At 42.1% G+C, this 18951-nt stretch overlaps 1 protein-coding gene across 1 annotated transcript in view; it reads right to left on the reverse strand.

Moving 5' to 3' along the window:
• Nucleotides 1-13542: 13542 nt before the first annotated feature.
• tbck (TBC1 domain containing kinase) overlaps nucleotides 13543-18951 on the reverse strand; it is a 188737-nt gene continuing 183328 nt past the window's right edge. Inside the window, 1 exon segment of the mRNA XM_084318848.1 lies at nucleotides 13543-14318. Coding sequence (XP_084174974.1) covers nucleotides 14208-14318 — 111 coding nt within the window. The 3' untranslated portion in view covers nucleotides 13543-14207.

Here is an 18951-nt window from a genome sequence, read left to right on the forward strand (position 1 = left end):
GACAAAGCATGGCTATACTTTTTTTCTGTAAAGAAGGTATAGATTTTTTTCAGATGCTATGACTCATTGCACAGTTACAGAAAACATTTTAAATGTTAAAGGTAGGGTTCACTTGATTTTTTTTTAATAATAATATAATTAACCCAAGCCCTGTCTGGCATGACGTTGACTAGTAGGCCTACAGGCCATCATTTCACTCATTCATTTAGTATTGAGATACTCTCACCAGGCTCCAGTCCAATCCAATGGGACAGGTGTTTTAGGCCACAGATAGCACAAGGCCTTTTAAACTCATTATAATGTTTGATACGATGTACGGTTTGCAACCATTTCCTCTGTAGAACATATGAAGACAAGTATGATTATACTGTGAGCTTCCTCTTGTTTTAGAAATGCAAAGCATCATGGTTTATGAAGGCTATCACGTGCCCCACTGGATGGTATTGGAGTCTGGTGACCGGATGCAGCACAGTGCTCAGGTTCCAAATACTAAAGCGATCAGGGAAATGATGGACTGTATTAGTCAACATCATGCCAGACAAAGTTTAAATAGAAAGAAAACAAAATTAACCTCATTTAGCCCCGGTGCATCCCCCCCCCCCCCCTATGGTGGAAATGAACGGCCTTTCCCGTTTACCAGTAAGTTTGTCCTTGATACTGCCTCATGTTGTGTTAATGGTAAATGTGTACTTCACCAAAGGATTTTACGTTTTGTTAATGTTCAAATTTTTTAAAGCCAAATTGCTAACTTCGAATTACTGGGTGTTGCAGCGAATAGACCTCTCACAGCCCAGAGGCTCCGGTCTTTGCTGCAGCTATTGGAAACTGAATGGACTAGATCACTTCTGGCTTTGTCTGTGGTTCATGCAGCTGTGGTCCCGTGAACAAAACCTTCTAATATACATTTCTCAATCCGACAAGGCAGGGGCCATTGAATTTTAAGCTGCAGGCGAAACAAAAAGAAGGAAACATTTCTCCAAAAACTGGCTCAGGTCACCCGAGTTAGCACTTTGACTCGGGAGCAGCCGGGGAATACGTCACCCGTGAGAGGTCTATACACCACACTGAAAGACCCCTGTACAGGATATATCTTTATGTCCGCAGGAGGCAGAGTGTGCAATCAAAGTGCAATGGCTGAGCCTCACCCAATGCGATCTCATCAACAGCCCAGTTTTACCTGGCAATAGCAATGATTATCACTTGAAAATTACAATAAATTAAAAATGTTGGGAGTGGGGAGTTCAGTTTGTGATGTGAATAGCGAGTGTGGCCATAGGCTGCCCTCTTAACTGAGCCTCACCCACCAACGCACCTCACATTTCCAGTAACTAGCTAGTGTTATTCAATTGCGTTTTGAGAAATCATAACATGATTTTCAGACTTCTGGTTGGGCAGTCAGAGTTTCAGTTTCAAATTGTGGGCTACCTAATGTAAACGCTAGCATTTTCTATTGGAAACAACTTGTGTATGTTAAAGGAACATCGATCTCAATGAAAACCACAAACTGCAAGAAAGCGCTCATGACTCTCACACACATTCTGAAAAGGAAACATATGAGTACATGCCATACATCCTTCATTCATTGGGGGGAACTATTTATTACCAACTTTAGCATTGACAGTCCAATGAGCACCCATTCTAGTTGTTGATGTGGCAAAACTACACTTCACCAATACACTTCATAAAACTTCACCCACTGCCCAGCCTTTATACCACTTATCAGGGTAAGTGAAAAATGACAATGTTTTTTGGTGGGGTTATAGATAACTATAGGTCCCAAGGTGCCATAGATAACATTCAGCCGCTAGATTGCTTGCAACCAGATAGCAGTGGATGGCTATGTTAGCAATCAGCCGCTAGATTGATAATTATTGTAATTATCATACGCTGTGCCATCAAACTATATTCAGATCAAACTGTCAAACTAGTTTATACTAGTTGTCAGAAACATATTTTAGGTTGAACTTTAGGTTGAAAAAGAGAAAGTTGACAAGCGAGCAAGCCGGTATTTTCTTTTTGAAAACGGGAGCAGAGAACCAGGGACCTCTCAACTAACTACAGCACGTTTATCCAATCAGGTGTGTTCCACATGGGGAACCGGGAAGTAGTGAAGGGATACATGCACACATGTAAATAACAACATTACATTTATTGTATTAGTTTGTGACATAGCTTCCATTTAGCTTGATAGCCGCTACACCCACACTTTGACGTGTCATCGCTGACGGATAGTTTTTCAGGCAGGAGCACGGCTGAGCAACAGATCAGCATGGGGTTGGCACTGTTCATACTGGCAGGTGGAAAAAACAACGTCATCCCTCCAGTGTTCCGGGCTTCAACATAAATCTTTTATTCAGTTAAACAGTGTGGGCTTGAGTCTCCCCGCTGCCAACCTCACTAGCATCAATTACAAGCTGGAACATAAACATCAGGTTTCACAAAATGCAGAACAACGCACAGACATTGAAGAGCATTCTGGTTCAAGATATACAGTATGATATATGTTTATATATTTTAAAGATTAGCGAGTCAAACTTTATGTATCACCTGAAGTCAAGAACAGACACACTTAAGTGTTCCCTTTGAGGAAGTGTCATGCTGTGTCCTCCACTATAGGCCTACCATGAGCATGGTGCTGTATCAGATCTCCAGTGTAACACTGACAAATTGCAATCCTCTGTGTAAGATAGGAACATAATAACTGAAAAACAATATATATATATATTAACTCCTTGCTTGGAGCATAATGACAAACACCTCTACCAGCGCCCTTTGAAAGTGGGCCAGTACAGAATATGTTTGGTTACTTTGCCATCACACTCACATATTGGTACAGAACCGAACTGTACAAAACATAATGGAAAAACACAACAGGGTGGGGTGGTAAAAACAAATACTTTATGTAATAATAATAATAATAATAATAATAATAATAATAATAATAATAATAATAATAATAATAAAAGCATTACAGACAGATAGATAGATAGAGAGATAGATAGATAGATAGATAGATAGATAGATAGATAGATAGATAGATAGATAGATAGATAGATAGATAGATAGATAGATAGATAGATGGATGGATGGATGGATGGATGGATGGATGGATGGATGGATGGATGGATGGATGGATGGATGGATGGATGAATGGATAGATAGATAGATAGATAGATAGATAGATAGATAGATAGATAGATAGATAGATAGATAGATAGATAGATAGATAGATAGATAGATAGATAGATAGATAGATAGATAGATAGATTCAAACTTGAAATCGTAACAACAGCTGAGGTACTCAAAAAACTGAGCGCCCTCCAACCAAACAAGGTCACTGGCCATGACAATATCCCCTCCAAATTCCTCAGAGACTCAGCAGCCGCCATCACCCCAGTCATCACACACATAATAAACCTCTCCATAAAACAGGGACACGTACCCAAAGACTTCAAAATTGTGAGAGTAACCCCCCTGCACAAAAAGGGCAGTAAATTAGACCCAGGCAACTACCGCCCTGTTTCTATTCTTACCTCCATCTCGAAAGTCATGGAAAAAATAGTATATGAACAGGTAGAAAAGTACATTGCGGAAAAAAATCGAATCTACGAATTCCAATCTGGCTTCAGAACATCCCGCTCCACTGACACATGCCTTCTCTATTTGAACGACCACATCAAACAAGAGGTGGACGCGGGCAAATACTGCTGCATGGTCATGCTGGACCTACAAAAGGCCTTTGACACTGTCAATCACTCCATTCTGATTGACAAGCTAAAAGCAATTGGTTTTGATAGTCTATCAGTGAGCTGGATGCAATCCTACCTGGAGGGGAGAGAACAGATGGTGGAGGTAAACGGTACCCTACCCCCCCCCCCCCCCCCCCCCTCCCAGTGAGCTGTGGTGTTCCACAAGGAAGCATACTAGGTCTGCTACTATTCCTAATTTATGCAAATGACATGTCGTCAGCTTGTGACTGCAACTTGTTCCTGTTTGCGGATGACTCAGCCCTGCTCGTCTCTGACAAGAACAAGTTACAGGTTGAAAAAACCCTCAGCTCGGAATTAGGCAAAATCTGCACCTGGCTCGCTGATAACAAACTATCATTACACCTGGGTAAAACAGAGTCCATTCTCTTCGGTTCAAATAACAAACTCAGCAAGACCGACGGCTTCTCAGTTACAGTGGGTGACAATATTGTCACAAGGAAAGATGAAATTACATACCTAGGTTCCATCCTAGAGGCAAATCTTTCCTGTGACAAAATGGCATCCAATGTAATAAAAAAAGTCAACCAACAAACTAGATTCTTGTATGAATGAATGAAAACTTTATTTAACAGATTGCAGAATGGGTACAATACAGTATGGCTCAATACACACAATTGTTAAGGGGATGCAGACCAGAGAAAGACTTTTGTCTTGTTTACATCAGGGTCCCCCATTTTCAATTCATAGTGATTCACTGTACCGGATCTCCTCTCTGGTAAACAAGAATACCCTGAAGACTCTGGCAGGAGCACTCATTCAAGGGTACTACGACTATGCTTGCACCTCATGGTACCAAAGCACCTCAAAGGCGCTAAAAACAAAATTACAAACATCACAAAACAAACTGGTCAGACTACTGCTTGACCTTACTCCTAGAACCCACCTCACCCCTGCCCACTTTGACAACCTAGGATGGCTTAGAGTAGACGACAGAGTACAGCAACTTGCAATGGGCCTGGTCTACAAGATACACTACACAACTAAGGTACCCATGTACATGTCAAATTACTTCCCAAAGGTCAGTGAATACCACGACCACAACACCAGAGGGAGCTCCACAAATCATGTGAAACCCAGATTCGGCTCAAACAAGGGACAAAACACATTTCGCAATTATGCCACATCAATGTGGAATGCCCTACCCACAGCTGTAAAGGAATGTGAATCACTACCCACTTATTTTTATTTTTTTATCTACTTTTTCTCCCCATTTTCAATTTTTTTCTCCCTTCCCCAATTTCGTATTGTCCAATTCTACCCTCCCCTGTCTCGAACGCTGTTGGCCATGCCTCCCACAAGCCGGCTGCAATGTGGACGAAGCCTTACATCACGTGTCCCCTCCGGTACTCAAGGAGGCAGCCGTCGCATCTTTTCACCTGCACAGCGCGATCTCTCAGCGGTGAGGGTCTGCGTGGGAGGGACACGCCGCCCCCGTCGCTTCCTGATTCTACTGCGCAGGCACACCAACCGACCTGTAGGAGTCGCTGTCCACAACGTCCGATCCCCACCCACCAGCTTCCCACCCCCTAATACTACCAATTGTATTAGTATGAACGACCAGCCAAGCTGGTAGCAACACCGAGAGCTGGGCTCGAACCCAGCATATCCTGCGTTGGTGGCGAGCGCCTTGCCCACTGCGCCACCTAGCCGCCCATCACTACCCACTTTCAAAACCACTCTCAAAGAGCACCTACGAGAGACTGCAATTCGAAACTGGCCCCTGTAAATGTCCTAACCCAACCCCCTCCAATGTACAGTAAATGTCCTAACCCAATACACGAGACCCTCTTCTTGGGACCAAGTAAGGTTTCGTGGATAATCCAACATACAGTCCCCCCCCCCCCCCCCCCCGCCTACCCCCCCCCCCCCACCCCACCTACCCAACCCCCCCCCCCCTCCACTCCACCTACCCAACCTCCTCCAATGTACAGTTTCTTCGTCAAATGTATATACTCTCTTTTTTTAGACTCTCTTTTGTATCACAAACAGTACTGTATTTGTAAATCTGGTATGTCATAAATGTATAGATGTAGCAGTACTGTCTATCTGTATGTCATGTATGTCATATATGTTATGATGAATTGAAAATGGGGGACCCTGATGTAAACAAGACGAAAGTCTTTCTCTGGTCTGCATCCCCTTAACAATTGTGTGTATTGAGCTGTACTGTATTGTACCCATTCTGCAATCTGTTAATACATTTTTCAATCAATCAATCAATCAATCAATCAATCAATCAATCAATCAATCAATCAATCAATCAATCGATAGATTGATTGATAGATTGATAGATAGATAGCATTCATACTCTTTCTATGTCATTCCTAGCAGTGGATGACTATGTTAGCAATCGGCTGTCCAAGTAAAGATCTTGAACTCTGGCGGTTTTTGAGGAACCCTTGCTTTTTGCCAGTAATAGAAACTCTGTCTGTTTGACATGCTCACCCTCTCACTGCATCCAAGCCAAGCCCTGCTGCTTTGGTGAAGGAAACACAGACCTCGGCGGGCAGGTAGGTCAAGAGGGCTGTCTGCTCTTAGACACGGGGTATCCACTCGGAATACACTATCCCATGATGGAGAAAAATAGAGGCATTCGGTGAGAGGCGGGCTGATGACGTGCACATTATTGGGCAGAAGCCATTTTAGATCAGCCATATTATACAAATACAATATAAACAGAATATATATTCATTATGCAATGCAACCGTAACCCACAGTCAATATGGATTATGAAATGATAAAATGATAATGATGCAGCTCAGCCAACAACTGACAACTGAAAAGTAAAGAGTTTAACCCTTTCACTACCACACGACAAAGGGTTAACCCTTTCACTACCACACTACAGAAGGTTAACCAGGGAATTGAACCTCTTACCCAGGCAGAGTTAGTGCCCTGCTCTAGGGCCTATAGTCACCAATCACAACAGGACCATGGTACATTGTTTTAGGACTTCTTGTCCTAAAACAACCTCAGTGGAGTACAGTACAGTCCCAATGTGTTAATCTCACCTGCCTGCTCCTGCCTGAGCCTCAGCTCCTCCTCTCTGCTATGTGCCAAGAGAGGATGCTTGAGTTGTACTAAAGACTCCTAAGAGCTGGGGGAGGTCAAACAAAGAGGAAGAAAAGTAGGGTTGTCAGTCACTAAATGGCAAAAAAAGAAAATAATAATATATATATCTTTTGAAAATCGACGATCACCAAATGTTCTTTTTCCATTTCTATTTTAGGTTAGAGTTGGACACGAGGTCTCCATTGGGGTTATGTTTAGGTTCATAACCAACTTTAGATGAAAAATGATAATGATGCAGCTCAGCCAACAACTGACAACTGAAAAGTGAAGAGTTTAACCCGTCACTACCACACTACCAAAGGTAACCCTTTCACTGCGACACTACAGAAGGATAACCCTTTCACTGCCACAAGACAAAGGGTTAACCCCTTCACTACCACACTAGAGAAGGTTAACCCTTTCACTACCACACTACAGACGGTTAACCGTCTGTAGTGTGGCAGTGAAAGGTTAACCTTTTGTAGTGTGGTAGTGAAAGGGTTAATGTAAGTTGATAAGGTTCCTGCAGGCAGGGAGTTCACTTGGTTCTTTTACAGTCTTAACCCATAGTGTGGAATGTGCCCCTTTGTATTTGTGTTATTCTGTGACGAATGATGCCCACAGCCCTGTGCCCTCTCTGAACCAGTGATGTGACATTAGTGAGCGATCCCAGTCTTTTGAACAGCTCTTTGGTACGAATGAAGAGAACTGAATCATACTTGGGGGAGCCGTTATTAAAAAAGAAATTGCACAATAATTCATTATACGTGTTTTTTTGTGTGCAATGAAAACATTTTATATCCCCCCCCCCTAAAAGTGTTGCAGGAATTGTATTAATAATATAGATATTTCTTCTTTCATTCAACCTTTGGTGGATGCTTAATTGTTGGACATACATACAATTTGAGGCTTTATTTCCAGGGGCTTTAAGTATCTAAGTTCGAATCTGGTCCAAATCTTATGCTATCATTATTATTATTATCATGATTATTCCGCGGATGAACCAAAGACTTTGATAAAGCAGGTAACCCCTGCCCCGGAGCAGTTATTTTGAACGGCACTTGGAAAGGAACAGAGCCAAAAGATCCGGCTCCCTTCAAAGAGCCGTAATTCCCATCACTACTAAGAACCGGCACACCTCATCGTCGGATGTATCGGCGTCTCCCTCGGGGCTTGACTTCCATCTTGGCAGGGAAGCAGCCGTCATGGAACGCCACGGAACGTCCAACTCAGTCAACACCGGCTTACCGAGGGAGGCAGGCAGGGCCAGGATGTGTCAAATAAAGTCGAAGGTCCTGTGTTTATGTTTGTTAACAGGTTGGTGGAGTGACAGTTTAATGGGATTGAAGTCAAATGAAGCTGTAATAACCCATAATAGTCACTGTTAAAAATAGTAATCAGTAGGGATGTCCCAATAAAGTTTTTCTGCCCCCGATCCAGATCCGAGGCATCTGCCGATATTGATTCGATATTAGTATTTCCCTAGATAATATAGCAGCACAATGCACACTTCAACCATATTAAATTAAATATACGGGAAAGAATAGCTCTGAGGCACCAAATCTTCCACCGATTGCTATGTTGTGATCCACTCCTAAGCGGAAAGAGCCGGAGGTAAACTCAGTACTGGCCCTGGCTGGAAGACAACTGATATCCCCAGTTCAAAAGGTAGGCGATACTGCCACCTGATGAGATTCGATCGTCATTGCAATTCCAACGTAGGCAGATGAGCCAGAGAGACCTAGAGAGCTCCGGGCGAGTGTTTAGAACAAGGATCAAAGGATCTAAAAACGAGATATTACATTTTTGGCACCCAACGCTTGGTGGCAAAACACGAGATATTACGTTTTTGGCGCCCAATGAGTTAATGGTTTTCATTATTATTAAAATAAAAAGGATCTGAATTTCATTGGGCTTAATATACCCAATACTGATCAATTAAAATATGCCATGATCTGCTCTGATTCCAATCCGATCAGTACATCCCTAGTAATAATTTTACAGCTGATTACTTCAGCTAAAACATGTCAGATTTCACAGAAACATGTCTGAAGAGAGAAAGGTATTTTAATTGTGAGATTATAATATATAATATATATACGGTGGCACAGTGGTTAGCACTGTTGCCTCACAGCAAGAAGGTCCTGGGTTCAAATCCCAGTAGGGGGCCTTCCTGTGGAGTTTGCATGTTCTCCCTGTGTTTGCGTTTACTCCAGTTTCCCCCACACCATAAAAAGACATGCATGCTAGGTATATCCTGCCATTGACCTTGACCAAGGTACTGGCATTACAACTGGAGTTGGTGCCCGGGCGCCACGCTGTGTGGCTGCCCACTGCTCCTAAATGCAAATGCAGAGGACAAATTTCCCCAAGGGGATTAATGAAAGTATACATTACATTATTCAAAATAAAGTCTGTAAATTGGACTGTAGATTTAGGAGGAAATATGTACTGATAGTAATCAGATGACATTAATGTGATTGAGTAGCCAATTGGATTGGATTATGTTACTGATTATCATTTGAAGCAGGTAATCTGTGACAGATTACATCTTGAATGACCTTCCCAACTACAACACTCCGCAGCAGAGGAGCGAGGAAAAACATGTTTCCAGAATGGACCTCAAACCCCACCCTCTTTTCATTAGACTGCTGTTTATTTATTTATTTTTTTGATCCACTTTTTCTCCCCATTTTCTATTTTTCTCCCATCCCAATTTCGTATATCCAATTCTTCCCTCCCCTGTCTTGAACTTTGCTAGACTATGCCTCCCACTGGTCGGCTGTAGTGAGGACCAAGCCTTGCATCACGTGTCCCGTCCGGTACACGAGGAGGCAGCCTGTCGCATCTTTTCACCGCAGCAGCTCAAACTCTCAGTGGCGAGGAGTAACGCGTGGGAGGCTCACGCTGCCCCCATCACTTCCTGCTTCCGTCGCACCGGCGTCACCAAACCGACCTGTAGGAGTCGCTGTCCACAACATCAAATCCCCACCCACCGGCTTTCCCACCCTCTAACACTTGCCAATTGTGTTAGTATGAACGACCGGCCAGCCGGTAGCAACGCCGAGAGCTGGGGTCGGACCCAGCGTCTCCTGCGTTAGAGGCGAGCGCCTTGCCCACTGCGCCAATCAGCCACCCAGACTGCTGTTTATTGACTACAGCTCTGCGTTTAACACCATTGTGCCTGCCAAACTAGTCCTGAAGCTGAAGGACCTAGGCCTGGACACCCCAACCTGCAACTGGATTATGGACTTTTTAACGGGCAGGCCACAGGTGGTGAGGATTGGTGACAACATCTCATCCACTCTGATCCTCAACACCGGTGCGCCACAAGGCTGCTGCCTTAGCCCTCGGCTCTACTCTCTGTTCACATTATGACTGTACAGCCACACACAACAGCAACAGGATGATCAAGTTCGCAGACGACACTAGTCAGTCATCAGACTGATAATAAACAACAATGATGAGGCGGAGTACAGAGATGAGCTGGTCCAGCTGACCCGTTGGTGCAAGGACAACATAGTACCGTATATTTGTATGTCTCTAAATGTCTTGAAAATGGAGGACCCTTACTGTATGTAAACAAGACAAACGTATTTTTCTGGTCTTCATCCTCTTAGCAGTTGTTTGTATTGAGCTGTACTGTATTGTACCCATTCTGCAAGCTGCATGTCCTCCCAATATCTTCTCCCAACTTTCCTCTCTACCTGTCCTATCCAAAATAAAGCTGTAAAATGCACAAAATAAGATACATTTTTTTTTTAAAGTTTTCAATCAATCAATCAACAGCCTTGCACTGAATGCCAGCAAGACTAAGGAGCTCATCGTGTACTTCAGGAGACATCAGAGGCAGAGGCAGGTGGACCTACAACACGGAGGTCATGCTCAAGAAGGCCCACCAGCACATCTACCCCCTGCAGTGCCTCGGGAAGTGTGGCATAAGTACGCAATGGCTTGTGAACATCTACCGAGGCACCATCGAGAGCGTACTGACGAGCTGTATCACCGTGTGGTATGGCAACACCACCACTCAGGATAAGAAAGCCATCAAGAGGGTCGTGAGGACGGCAGAAAAGATTGGGTGTTCAGTCACTGCCGTCCATCGAGGAGATCCATGAGTCCAGGTGTCGGAACAAAGCCATCATCATCATCCAGGACCACAACCGTCAGCTGTTCTCCCCCCTGCGATCCGGTCGCCGGTACCGCAACATACAAACAAACACAAAGCGGTTCAAGAACAGTTTCTACCCACAGGCAGTACGCCTGATAAACAGTTAATCCGCTCATTATTGGACTCAAATGCTGCTACAATGCTCAGCCACTTTACTGCACCCTCGTGCGTCAATATAATGTGCAATTATTTTAGCTTGTCAAATGTGTACTTATGAATGAATGAATGAATGAATGAAAAGTTTATTTTTTAACATGTAATTCTCCATTTCCTCCAAAAAAAATCACGGTATCTTGTTCCGTCAAACCAAACAATCATATCAACAAATTAAAAAACATAAAAAAGAAAAGAAAAAGGAATTATAAACAAAAGGTCAAGAGCAATGTGTTTGGTTAGCAGACATGTCCAAAAAAGGAGTAGAGGGAAGCTAAGCTTATTGATCCCTACACCCTTACATTTATATTTGTTCTTCCATTAATTTGACTAGATATAACATAAAAAAAACTTGATTCACTTGACAGCAGTGAATATAGTACAGCACTACATAACACAATATAGCATACCGGTAACTTTGTTTATCCTCATTACTCATTTCTGTATTTCTCTAATGTGTATCTTTTTAGCTGCTTTTTAAATTGTGCCACATGTTTACTCAGTTTGATGTATTCAGGTAAATTATTCCACAATTATTCCACTCCACACACCGATATGCACATGCTTTTCAGCGTGGTGTGTACCATTGGTTGTTTAAGATTCCCTCTCCCTCTTAAGTTATATTCTCCTTCCCTGTCTCTGAACCATTTTTGAATGGTGCCTGGGATTAGTTTGTATCTGCATGGCTTTGTATACAATGAGGGCAGTTTTGAAATCCACTAGGTCCATACATTTCAATGCTTGTAGCTTTATAAATAAGTTATTGGTGTGTTCATAATATCCTACATTGTTGATAATTCTTATTGCTTTTTTTTGCATAGTGCATATTGGCTGTAGAGTGCTTTTGTAGGTATTACCCCACACCTCCGCACAGTAGCTCATATATGGTAGGAAGAGTGTACAGTACAGTGTATACAGTGTTTTTTGGTTTAGAATGTGTCTTATCTTGCATAAAACACCAACACTACGTGCCAATTTAGTCCTGACATATTTGATGAGGTTTCCAGTTGAGTTTGTGGTCTATTATCACACCCAGAAATGTATTCTCAAATAGTTTAATACTATCAATCATTAGTTCAACCGGTGTATTTACTTGTATATCACGTTTACCAAATATCATGAATTCGTTTTTTTTTTTATATTTAATGATAATTTATTTACATAGCTCAGCTGCGACAATCTTTAAAAGCATTTGGAGGTTCTCTCCCTCACAGAAGACATTTGTAGCGTCAGCAAAAATGACATTTTTCAATATTTTAGACGCATTACCTATATCATTTATACAGTATGAATAGTTTCGGGCCCAGAATTGACCCTTGCGGCACACCACAGATTATGTTTGACTGAGTGGACCTGTACTCCCCCAACTGCGCAAACTAATTGTTCTAAGTAACTCTTTAACCATTTGAGCCCTACTCCTCTGATCCCATACCTTTCCAATTTTAGTAGCAGAATATCATGATTTATAGTGTCAAACGCCTTCTTCAGATCTATGAAGACCCCTATTGCGAACTTCTTATTATCAATTATGCTTATCAGTTCTTCTACTAGGTCCATTAGTGCCAATGACGTTGAATGATTCGATCTAAATCCATATTGACTGTCTATAAGTAATGTGTGTTTATCAATTATCAACTGTCCAATCGTGCAGCAAATAATTTTTCCATTATCTTTGAGAACTGGGAAAGGAGAGAAACCGGCCTGTAATTGGTGAATAGATTTTTCTCACCTGCTTTGAATTTATTATTTAAATGTTGTATTTAATTATACTTATTTTATTGCACATACCACTGTCAATCACACGTTGGCTCTGTGCATGCAAGGATTAATTGATGCGCTTCAATTGATCAACTGATATCGGGGAAACCAATACAATACGTCGCGGGAAGATTCATTCCTCTTAAACTTGTGGTAAACTAATTTGATTAATTTAATTTAATTAAAATGCATTATATCAAAAGTACATCAAGACTGCTGTATGCTGCTGAATTCCACCACTCCCTTGACAAGCCATAATATGTATTCCCTCCCCCTCTCCCATCTGCACACCCGCCAGCTTTATGTAGACATGATTTATTGTAAAGGCATCTGTGCCATCTGCAGTGTACACTCTCACTTGTTAGTTCACACGCTTCGACTTTGGGGAGGGGAGCGCACATCCCGATACGCCGCGTACATGGTTTATTGTCCCCGTAGGGGAATTTATCTTGGGCTCAGTTGCTGCACACATGACATTATCACCTTATCATATAGCCTCAGTAGTATTAAAAGGAAAAGACATAGGTGTACGTCATGCGCTTTATGACATATCATCGTATACTGTCTGCAGCTGCTTCCATAGTAGTAATAGTAAAAAAAAATACATCAACCAAACCAACACTTTTATTTGGATTTTTATACTTTCATTTAATTCTTGCATTTTCTTTTGCTTTTGGTACTTTCAGTTAATCGCAAACAAATACAAATAAATACCCAAGTAACTGCATTATTCATTTAACATTTTAGTGATTTAGCCGATGCTTTTATCCAATCTGTTATTCATATTTTGTTGTGTAACTAATTGAGCAGAACGTCAAGGGGTGAACACATTTTGTTTTGTTTGTACATTTGGGACTGAATTGTGTGTGTGACAACATCATTTAATTTTAGTTAGTCAGCATTTATAATTGTTTATTAATGGTTTGTAAATACTATATAGCTGTACCAGATACAATTTAAGGACAGACAGACAGACAGACAGACGGAGATTCCTTCCATTTTAGTAAGATATAAGCACAACTTCACCCAGATATATATTATCTGGGTTTCTCATCGCCAGGATAAGAGTTTATTTGGGTTATCGTAATCATGTCTACACACTCCGACACAAAAACAGAATAATTGAATATCCCGACACGAATATCAACGGTTTAATGGTGTGCATGTAAACACAGTCTCTGATCACTCATTGTTCCTTTTTACATTTTAATATCAGTACAAAAACACAGTGCATGTCCACCAAATCGTTTTCTCTGCTCCCTTTTGTTCGGTTGAGTTTGATGGACAACTCAGAGGGGGGCGGGTCAGATCTGGGGGGAGGGGACAGTGAGCAGGCCAGTGGGCTTCATCTTGTTGATCCCTCCGTCCAGGATACAAACCCGCGGGTAGTTTATCTTCACCAGGTGTGTTGCAAACTGGAGGAGAAAGGGAGAGAGGAGAGAAAAGGGACAAAATGAACAACGCATACTTCTATAGTCTGAACCTGATTACAGGTCCCGGAGACGCTTGAGACATTGATCTAGGAGGAGCACTCATTCAAGGGTACTACGACTATGCTTGCACCTCATGGTACCAAAGCACCTCAAAGGCACTAAAAACAAGATTACAAACATCACAAAACAAACTGGTCAGACTACTGCTTAACCTCACTCCTAAAACCCACCTCACCTCTGCCCACTTTGACAACCTAGGATGGCTTAGAGTAGACGACAGAGTACAGCAACTTGCAATGGGCCTGGTCTACAAGATACACTACACCACTAAGGTACCCATGTACATGTCAAAATACTTCCCAAAGGTCAGTGAATACCACGACCATAACACCAGAGGGAGCTCCACAAATCATGTTAAACCCAGATTCGGCTCAAACAAGGGACTAAACACGTTTAGCAATTATGCCACATCAATGTGGAACGCCCTACCCACAGCTGTAAAGGAATGTGAACCACTACCCACCTTCAAAACCGCTTTCAAAGAGCACCTACGGGAGGCTGCAATTCGAAACTGGCCCCTGTAAATGTCCAAACCCAAACCCCTCCAATGTACAGTTCTCCCCCCCTACCCAACCCCACATACCCAACCCCCTCCAATGTACAGTTTCCCCCCCGCACCACCTACGCAACCACCCCCCACCCCACCTACCCTACCTCCTCCAATGTACAGCTTCTTCCCCCTCAAATGTATATACTCTCAAATGTATATAATGTATATACTCTCTTTTTAGAAACTCTGTCTATTAATCAGAGTTTCCAACGCCAGGGTCTATATGACAGGCGTTGTACGCTTAAATAGTACTGTATATTTGTAGATCTGGTATGTCATAAATGTTATGATGAATTGAAAATGGGGGACCCTGATGTAAACAAGACGAGAGTCTTTGGTCTGCATCCCCTTAACACGTTTGGTGCCATTCACGTAATATTACGTGTTTGCTCGCCAGCGGTTGAGTGCCAGACACGTAATATTACATTTTTGGTTTGTTTTTCTTTTTTCAATCAATGCCAGGGACCCGTATGTTGCCGTTAGAATGCCTACTGCGACGTCGATGGTGCAGTACCGGCCAGATTCCCCCAGGTGGCGGTATCGAGAGTGCAGTAAACCCTGTTCCAGACCCGGTGTTATATTGAAAGGTCCCCGGGCGCAGATTTTCAGTAGACGGCAAGGCTAGAGGTTCAATTTGTCGCATCCAAACGTCTACGGGACATCCGATGCATATGCTGTGGTGGGTTATGTCATGGGCCAAATGGGCATCGGATGGAGCAGATATCGACCAAACAATTGGAATATTATTTTTGGAATACTCCCGATTAGGGATGCTCGATATTGGCTTTTTTACCGATACCGATATTCCGATATTGTCCAACTCTTAATTTCCGATACCGATATCAACCGATATCAACCGATACCGATATATGCAGGGTTTCCCCGTCCAAAAAACGGAATAATTTCAGGTAACTAATAATTTCACTGGATATATATATAACAAATATTGTTATTGTTTTTTTTTGTTTTTAAACCGATACCGATATTTTCCGATATCACATTTTACTGCCGATATCGGCCGATAATATCGGTCGGCCGATAATATCGGACATCCCTACTCCCGATCAAAGGTAAGGATCATCTGACGTGAATTCTGGCTTGATTGTGCAAGGTTTTCATACCGATCCAGCTGATCAGCGTTTTTAGCGTTCAATACTAATGCCGTTACTGGTAATCAATGATCAGAAACGACCCCCCTCCCCCTTTCATGCATTCATGATGAAACACAATACCTACTGTATATATTTGATTCAGGAATACTAGCGTGTATAAGCAAGAAACGCCAATTGCTATGGCTATTACGCAGCCTTTCAGGAATTACCCCATACCGCTGTAAAACCATACTTATATTCACCACGGTATAACACAGGAATGTATGCATGGAAAAATTATCTCTTTTTTGCATCTTGACCGGAAGAAACACAGTGTCTGTGTCTGACTATAGTATCCATGGCTATAATATATAGAATATAGATTTAGCTCTACAAACAAGGTCACGCAGTCATATCTTTTAACGCTTGGCCCAGCTGCAGCGGTCCGCGTCTAATGGCTGGCATCCAATGTGTTAACAATTGTGTGTATTGCGCTGTACTGTATTGTACCCATTCTGCAATCTGTTAATACAATTTTCAATCAATCAATCAATCAATCTCTAGCAGTTGTGATTGGAGGATCAAGGGGTGAGTTTGAGATAGGTACATTTGTAAAACAGCACTTTCCACAGGGGTTATTCTGTGGCCATATTCACGAGCGCAGCAACAGTCATAGTTAGGAAAGGTTTACACACCTTTCACAAGCTTATAAAGACCCCATTCATGAAATATTAATGAGGCACACACACACACACACACACACACACACACACACACACACACACACACACACACACACACACACACACACACACACACACACACACACACACACACACACACACACACACACACACACACACACACACACACACACACACACACACACACACACACACACACACACACTACATTCAGCCATTAGTGTAGTGTGATGTGTGCCTGGTGCTACACAGTAGCAGTGAAGGAGGCAATTTCCACCCTACTGTACATTGTAAAGCACTTTGGGTATCTAGAAAAGCGCTATAAAATTCAATGATCATTCATTCATTAATGTCTATCTTCACATATTAGTGTATTTGATTCAATCATACAGAGAAAAGTTAACACACTGGGCTGGGTGTCATTCATCAAAGTACAATACACAAAGAAACTTGTATGGAAAGCATGAGAAATATTTGCTATCAAACACATGTTCAAAATGAGTGCATTGAGTCTTTACAAACATTTGGCACGACTGTTTTATGTACCGACTATGTTTTGACCACAGAATGCGTACTACTTTCATCCTTTTTACACAAATGGAAACATGATGAATGTACAAGATATTGTACAAACAATAATAATCTCAACAATACTAAACACAAGTTAAGGTGGTCAAATTCAGAGAAATATTGAAACTATCAGTAGAATAAGACACCTTGTATAGAGGAAGACGTTATACTGTAACTTGTACGTTATCCCTTCATATATCAGCTATCACCTTCAAAGTAACCGTAAAAACACATCTTTTCCCCCCAAAAAATTATTCACTAGAATTTATTTTCTGATCCCTTTGCCAGCTTGCCAGTAGAGTCTGTGGATAATATCTACCATGTTAATGCTCGGCAGATTTGTCACTTAGAAATGTAATTCCAGAATGAATGTGCTGCCAGTAAATATCAATCATCTGCTCAACCCCAGTGACCCTGTTCACAAAATTGTGGCACAAAATCCTTTCCTACTGTAACATAACATTTTAGAATCGCTCAAGACCGTTTGTTATTAGGGACCTCTAATATTGAAACGTATGCCCGCAGACAGCACAGCATGTGCTTAAATCCCTGTGACATGGATCACATTGTGTTATCCCTCACATAGGAAATAATTGGTTTTCCAAATAATCTCTGCAAAATGATTATCCAATACAGAGGACCTGGGTGGTTCAAGAGGCAACGTTGTACAACAAGAACAGCTTGATATTTGGATCAGATCCAGATGTGGTGTCAGTAATGTTCAATAATAATGCCATTATCTGACTGATTGTGATCAAATAATTGTTGTGATGTAACTTCATCTCAATCGTGTACAGGTTAATAGATGGATGGACGGACATCAACCTACAGTACATAATAAAATGCTCAACTGAAACAATGCTTTCTTGAAACCATATACATACCGATATACAGTACAACTTGAAACTAGCTGGTGACACACTGATGCACTGGTTGTATGCCCAGTATCTTCCATGTACTGTACGCTTTTCTCTCTGGCAGACACTAACGCTGCTTCCCACCCCTCCCTCGCGGCAGGTTAGTGGTTTGTAAATCAATATTCACAGCAGTGGAACTAGGAACGGAAAGTGTCTTCCTGTGAAATACAACACAGGTCACAAAACAAGTCTCGTCGGGACTCCAGAGGTGATCAAGGGGCACAGTTAACATTTAAAAAAAATGCCTCTGACCCCTTTTGAACATCAATGTGTTGAGAGGAAGCTAATTCGGGCGCAGACGACGCAGGCTTTACAGCGGTTTGGTTTACACACATGATATTACTGTACACGTACGCCTCACCCATGTCCTAGTAAACCCTGATGCGAAGATCGCCTTCTTTTGCTCTCAATAAAAGATGAGCACGGCCTTAACGGGCAGCCGAGCACTGACTGACACCGTGGGTAACTTCACATCACACGGTGAACATCAAGTCTACACATCACTGACGATAAAGACTTCACACGGTGAACATCAAGTCTACACATCACTGATGATAAAGACTTCACACGGTGAACATCAAGTCTACACATCACTGACGATAAAGACTTCACACGGTGAACATCAAGTCTACACATCACTGACGATAAAGACTGCGCGGTAATATGTGGAAATGTACAAGTGAGGCGACAACAAATGGGTTTTCACAAAGGGCGACTTCGGAA

Source organism: Notolepis coatsorum, assembly GCF_963971535.1.
Source record: "Notolepis coatsorum genome assembly, chromosome: 7".
NCBI lineage: Eukaryota > Metazoa > Chordata > Actinopteri > Aulopiformes > Paralepididae > Notolepis > Notolepis coatsorum.